This window comes from Thunnus maccoyii, chromosome 9 (genome assembly GCF_910596095.1).
Source record: "Thunnus maccoyii chromosome 9, fThuMac1.1, whole genome shotgun sequence".
NCBI lineage: Eukaryota > Metazoa > Chordata > Actinopteri > Scombriformes > Scombridae > Thunnus > Thunnus maccoyii.
In genome coordinates, this window is record NC_056541.1 from 785,407 (window position 1) to 792,500 (window position 7,094).

The 7,094-nt window shown below is 44.1% G+C and overlaps 1 protein-coding gene across 2 annotated transcripts in view; it reads right to left on the minus strand.

The window, feature by feature from the left end:
- Nucleotides 1-7,094, minus strand: part of LOC121904611 (disintegrin and metalloproteinase domain-containing protein 9-like) — a 45,312-nt gene that overhangs the window by 11,578 nt on the left and 26,640 nt on the right. For both annotated transcript variants that reach the window (XM_042422446.1, XM_042422445.1), the window contains exons 6-16: nt 5,574-5,775; nt 5,430-5,495; nt 4,129-4,200; nt 3,290-3,459; nt 3,122-3,203; nt 2,889-3,022; nt 1,797-1,968; nt 1,587-1,679; nt 1,287-1,391; nt 504-594; nt 38-143 (exon numbers count right to left, since the gene is read on the minus strand). In XM_042422446.1, the coding sequence (XP_042278380.1) occupies nt 38-143; nt 504-594; nt 1,287-1,391; nt 1,587-1,679; nt 1,797-1,968; nt 2,889-3,022; nt 3,122-3,203; nt 3,290-3,459; nt 4,129-4,200; nt 5,430-5,495; nt 5,574-5,775 (1,293 nt within the window). The remainder of the gene's footprint in view (nt 1-37; nt 144-503; nt 595-1,286; nt 1,392-1,586; nt 1,680-1,796; nt 1,969-2,888; nt 3,023-3,121; nt 3,204-3,289; nt 3,460-4,128; nt 4,201-5,429; nt 5,496-5,573; nt 5,776-7,094) is intronic.

Below are 7,094 nucleotides of genomic sequence, written 5' to 3' on the forward strand. Positions count from 1 at the left end.
ATGTGTTTATGTGTGTTTGTGTTTTCTTGAGCGTTACCTGCTCTCACACTTCCTGTAGCCGTAGTTGTGGTAGCCGCAGTTTCCAAAGCGATCGCCTTTACTGTTGACCTCTTTAAAACAGATCTCAGGAGCCGCCTTCGCCTCTGAGGAAGAGGAGGAGGAGGAGGAAGTGTTTCAGACTGTTAGTTTGCATATGAGGTCGTTTCTTATTCACTGAATATTTTCTGTCAACTAAACCACGTTTTTCTGTTTTTTACTTTTTAATTTGTACTAAATTGCAAAAAATAATCATCAATACCTGTGAAAGAAAATAATAACTGATTATTATTATCAATAATTACAGGCTGTGTAAAAGCTGCTCATGTCAGAACCATGAAGAACTGTTCAGAAAAACACTTTGAAGTGAGTTACAGTGTCAGAAACTTCAAATAATCTCCATGGAAACAGTCCTCAGTTGCCGGCGCCCTCACAGTACAGGACGTGATGATGTGAAACAGACTTACTGGGTCCGAATATGGCCTGGCACTGTCCGTCGGCGTGCTGACACTTCCCGTTGTAACAGAAGGCCTGCTGGTTCCTGCACAGCTGCCCGTTCTGAGACACAAACACTCACGTTGTTCACCAACATCTTTCTCCATCAGCTGTTAGTTCAAAGACTTTCTGAAGATACTGACAGTCGCAATCAACCAAATTAACAATTAGGTTTGTTAAGGTCTAGACTTCCCATGATGCACTGGGCTCCTCTCTCCTCCTCCTCCTCCTCTTCATCTGCATGTATTCATGTACCATTAATACATGTTAGTTTTTTGTGCTTTCTAGTCTCACAGGTTGCTTTGGATCGGGGTCGTGGACCCTCTAGTTATGGACGGCAGACTTCTGCTATTATTATTATTATTATTATTGGTCATATCCTTAATATTATTGTTATTGTTATTATTGTTGTTATTCTGCTTCTCTGTCTCCCTCCCCTCGTCCACCTAGAGTCCGGTTCTGCTTGAGGTTTCTACCCGTTAAAGTTGAGTTTTTCCTCTCTGTAGATTAAAGAGTTCAGTCTAGACCTGCTCTATGTGAGATAACGTCTGTTGAGTCTATAAAACAAATACACAAACTGTTGCAGCTCTACAACCAGTAGAGCAACGCTGCTGCTCTAGTGAACATGTTAACGTTTAGTCCTTGAATATAGAACGACCTCCACTCTTTCAAACATCATTTCCAGAAAAAACATCATCTTATTTTCTGGTCAGTCGGGTCAGAAGATAAAGTTCTGCTGTGGTTTGATATCTCACCTGGACGAACACGTCGCTCTGACAGAGAGGCGAAGAGCCGTTACAGTACTCAGGTAGATCACACTCATCTGTGCTGGAGCGACACACTGATCCTCCAGGTAGGAACTGAACACACACATACACACACACACACACACACACAGTCAAACTGAGTTTATTCAAGTTCTGCAGAGAGGAACCAATAAAACTTACTGTGTGTTTTAGTTTTATTGTAGTGGGCTCCAGTAGAATATAAAGAAACAGCTGGAAATGTTTAAACTGACAAAGGGGTCAAAGGTCACGTCAGCTGGCTGCGTTTACCTGACAGTTCTTGCAGCACTCGCCGTAGGCGCACTGAGCTCCAGACTTCAGTTTACAGGTCTGATACTCACAGCAGGGGTCGTCCTCACACTCCTGTAACACACACACACACACACACACACACACACACACACACACACACACACGCGTCATGTGTTTCTGCTCCTTCCTGCTGTTTCTGTGATTAGAGTCACATGTTAAAGCTCAAACCTTCTGGGATCCGCAGTCACACTCCTCTCCGACATCCACCAGTCTGTTCCCGCAGTAGGGGGCGCTGTAGGCCTCATCAGGCCGCGGGACGTTCAGGAGACACGTTCCCCCCGTCAACAAGATCATCTTCTCAAAGTCATCAGCGCTGCAGCTGCTGAAGTTTCTGGATCCTCTGCAGAGAGACGAGGAGGAGGTTGGGTACTGAAACCTGCCACCAATATGGCACCGGATCCTGTACGACCAGTTCCTACCAGAACCAATCGTAACGCAGATTTCGGTGCCTCATTTCAGTGCCACTTCAATGCCTGAGCTGTCAACTGAATTATTCTCCCTGTGGTGCAACGTAACGCACATTACAGGCGACAGAAGCATCAGCTAACGTGCCTTTGCTAGCTAACATTACGCCTGGGACACACTGGATGCGTGAACCTCAGCAGTGCGTGTGCGTCGCTGAACTGCTGCGTCTCTCACGCTTGTAGTGTCCACACAGGATGCGTGTCTGCTGCGGCGCTTCTGCCACTAGCAGCCCTATATTTCTATCGTGTTTCCTGTCTATTTCTGCTGAGAACCGCACGCATCACGTGGAGAAAATAGACGAGACCGCGAATCTCTATATGACGTGACGCAGCAGCCTCGCGCGTGAGTCGTGCGGGCTGTGTGGCTGCTCCAACCTGTTAACATGGGCGGCAAAATGAAAAGCAAGCGATTCCGCAATGCACACACGCTGCTCACACAACCAGTGTGTCCCAGCATTTACACGTGTTCTGGTGGCAGCAGGTAGCCTACCGTTAGCTAGTAGCTACCTATAACTAAGCTAAACGGTCTAAATGTGGCTGCATTTCACTAGAAAGGATTCCAACACCAGATGTTCAACAAATGTTTAAACACAATAGCATGTAAAGACGGCACACGTCAAATTTAATGGACGATGGACGCAGTACACCCGAGAGCGGAGAGACGCACCGTGTTTGACGGCCTGCGTGACCCGATACCGAGCGCCCTCAAAATGTAGTACTGTGGCTGTTATTTAGTGTGAGATGAATTAGTGTTGGGTTAGGTTTTATTATGTGAATGTGTGTGTGTGTGTCTTACGTGGCTCCAGAGTGCATGATGCAGGCGGCGGTGGGGCAGCTGCAGGTTCGTCCGTCGTCATGGTTCATCCCGAGGTTGTGACCGAGCTCATGAGCCACGATGGAGGCGAACGAGGGAATGTTGCTGCCGGTGAACTAAAGAGACACAGAGTTCAATTTACCGACTTTTCCATCTGACTTGAATGCAGCCGTTCATCTTTGGTCACTTTGCGCTAAAAGAAAGCAGCAGCGTACCGCGTTGATCCCGCCGCCGTGACTTCTGGAGCAGACGGTGGAGACGAACGCCATTCCTGCCGTCATCCCAAAACTCTTCTTCCTGTAGATTCATCATCATCATCATCATCAGACAGTGTGTTTTACATGTGTATTTCTGTGTGTGTGTGTGTGTGTGTGTGCACTAACAGGATGAGTTGTGCTGAGTCATGGCGGCGGCGGGGAACCAAGTCCTTCTCTCTCCACTGGGTGAAGCGACTCAGCACTTCTCCGGCTGCTCCGTCAGTGTTGATCCGGTTCTGCTGAGTCCAGATCTCCAGACCCACCAGGACCACCCTCACATTCAGCTGCATGTAGATCTGAACACACACACACACACATATATACACTATATAACTGATAACTGAGTACACTGCTGGGCAATATCAATAAAATGTTAAATAATTCAAAGTTTCATCATCTTACAATAATTGTAATATGTTTAAGGTGGAGTGTCGAGTACTTGATCTTATTTATAATTAAAAACTATTTAACTGAAGACTAATTGTCTGAAGCAGGTTATAAAAGAAGCTGTGAACAGTGTTGGCTTGAGTCTAAAGCAACAAGACTCCACATGGTGAGAAACAAGATGAACAAGATGAAGGTACAACATCATCATCACACAGCAGCAGCAAAGATTTTCATCTTTGACTTGTTTATATCGTCTGTAATAACCTGCAGCTTCATATATCAGCGACTGTCTTTCATTTCATGTCCCAACAGCGACTCTCAGATCCTCCGCTGCCGTTATTTAACAAGTTCCTAAAGTGTCCACAAGACGTCTGCTGACGCTGCTTCCAACGTCCTGCTATTAAATATTAAATAAGTCTGTTTAATATGAGGAAACTTTACTGGTAACACTGCTCATGTTTTATTGTACTGTGATCAATTTAAACTTATTGTTTATTTTCAATTTAATTTTGGCCAAACTTTGTTTTTGATTGTGTGTGTGTGTGTGTGTGTGTGTGTGTGTGTGTGTGTGTACTTACACTGTCTATGAAGTTGGCCAGATGAACCATCTCCTCCCTCACTGCTGTCTCATTCCTGTTCATAAAATTATACTGAAGAGAGAAAAGAAGGACAAGATTTCAGACCAAACATCATATATATGATGATGATGATGATGATGATGATAAATAAAGGAACAGTTCAACATTCAGGTAAATCCTATTGTCCTCTCTCATCTCTGTGTCCAGTACAAATCAGTCCAGGATGTGTTTAGCCTAGCTTAGCACAAAGACTGGAAGCAGGGGGAAACTGTTAGCCTAGCTTAGCACAAAGACTGGAAGCAGGGGGAAACTGTTAGCCTAGCTTAGCACAAAGACTAGAAGCAGGGGGACACAGTTAGCCTAGCTTAGCACAAAGACTGGAAGCAGGGGGAAACTGTTGGCTTAGCTTAGCACAAAGACTGGAAGCAGGGGGAAAACTGTTAGCCTAGCTTAGCACAAAGACTGGAAGCAGGGGGACACTGTTAGCCTAGCTTGGCACAAAGACTGGAAGCAGGGCGACACTGTTAGCCTAGCTTAGCACAAAGAGTGGAAGCAGGGGGAAATTGTTAGCCTAGCTTAGCACAAAGACTGGAAGCAGGGGGAAACTGTTAGCCTAGCTCCAACAAAAGAGAAAAACATCCGCCTCCAAAGCGTTTGCTAGCATTATATTTTATGATAACTAACAGTTCAATAACCATCGAAGGCTGTGTAGCGTTAGCTTTAGCTCTGAACCTTTAAAGTTGAGTTAAAGATGAGACTTCATACTGATGCTCACATGCAGTCAGACCAACAACTGACTAAAGACAAACATTAAAGTCCTGAACTCATAGTGAGGCTGTCAGGTTTGAATTTTTCTCCCGCTGTTGTTCATTTGTTCCTATTTTATTAGTATAAAATTCCCTCTTTGTGTTTCCTCGGACAGTGTTTCCCTGTTGAGCTGCAGGTGGAAGTATAGTAACAAAAAGAGGGACTTTGGCACTAAAAAGACTGTAACGTTGAAAGATATCAACTGGATTTAACTCATTTGGACGCTGAAGCTTCATATTAGCTTCAGATAAACTTTTGTGGATTTTGTCCTCCATCACTTCCATTGTAAGGTCATTATGAAGGGATCTTCTAATGGTCAGTATGAACAGGAGGAATGATTACAGCAAGAAACACAGCTTTAATGTTCATTTGAAGACTGACTGTTGGTTTAAGACACACTTGAAAAATGTTGAACACGTCCTTTAATCAACCTTGTGACTCTGTGATGAGTTGTGTTGGGTGGAGGAGTGTGTGTGTGTGTGTGTGTGTCTCACCCTCTCGTAGTCGACCACCAGCAGCAGCTCTACATAGTGCGTCTGATGGAGAATAGCTCGCTTCCTCTGAACAAACAGAAACAAGATGCTTCATGACTTTATTACAGACGAGACATTAAACCTGCAGAACAGAGCTGAACTCACCCTGCTGTGCTGTCTGTGGTGGATCTCCTCTGCTTCGTACTGAGCGTGCTCTGTGGCGTTGTTGTGGCCGTGCTCGTCGTGCGGTGTTCCGCACCCCCGGGGCTGTGATGTCACATCCCGCAGGCGGTACACCAGGTGCTGGTCGGGGGCGGAGTCTAGCGGCTCAATACCGTAACTGTCGTCAGAAAGGTGCAACACTCCTCTGAAAGAGACGGACAGAGAAGCATAATTACATAACTGACATAACAGAGTCAGAACTGACAGAAAGCAGCGATGTTTGAGTTCATCACAGATGAAGATCGTCTGTGTCGACGTTATTCAGTCGCTTTGTGGAAAACTAACATGTATGTAGCTTCTGTCCGTCCTCCACAGTCTGTATGTTAACAGACGGGTTCACAGTTTATCAAATGAGTCCTAAAACAACAGTCAGGAGCCACAATGAAGTCTGTGTATCAGTGTCTGTAGTATCTGTATAACAGTGTCTGTAGTATCTGTGTGTCAGTGTCTGTAGTATCTGTATAACAGTGTCTGTAGTATCTGTGTAACAGTGTCTGTAGTATCTGTATATCAGTGTCTGTAGTATCTGTATAACAGTGTCTGTAGTATCTGTGTATCAGTGTCTGTAGTATCTGTATAACAGTGTCTGTAGTATCTGTGTATCAGTGTCTGTAGTATCTGTATAACAGTGTCTGTAGTATCTGTATATCAGTGTCTGTAGTATCTGTGTATCAGTGTCTGTAGTATCTGTATAACAGTGTCTGTAGTATCTGTATAACAGTGTCTGTAGTATCTGTGTAACAGTGTCTGTAGTGTCTGTATATCAGTGTCTGTAGTATCTGTATATCAGTGTCTGTAGTATCTGTATAACAGTGTCTGTAGTATCTGTGTATCAGTGTCTGTAGTATCTGTATAACAGTGTCTGTAGTATCTGTGTATCAGTGTCTGTAGTATCTGTATAACAGTGTCTGTAGTATCTGTATATCAGTGTCTGTAGTATCTGTGTGTCAGTGTCTGTAGTGTCTGTATAACAGTGTCTGTAGTATCTGTGTAACAGTGTCTGTAGTGTCTGTGTATCAGTGTCTGTAGTATCTGTATAACAGTGTCTGTAGTATCTGTATATCAGTGTCTGTAGTATCTGTATAACAGTGTCTGTAGTATCTGTGTATCAGTGTCTGTAGTATCTGTGTAACAGTGTCTGTAGTATCTGTACATCAGTGTCTGTAGTGTCTGTATAACAGTGTCTGTAGTATCTGTGTAACAGTGTCTGTAGTGTCTGTGTATCAGTGTCTGTAGTATCTGTATATCAGTGTCTGTAGTATCTGTATAACAGTGTCTGTAGTATCTGTGTAACAGTGTCTGTAGTGTCTGTATATCAGTGTCTGTAGTATCTGTATATCAGTGTCTGTAGTATCTGTATAACAGTGTCTGTAGTATCTGTGTATCAGTGTCTGTAGTATCTGTATAACAGTGTCTGTAGTATCTGTGTATCAGTGTCTGTAGTATCTGTATAACAGTGTCTGT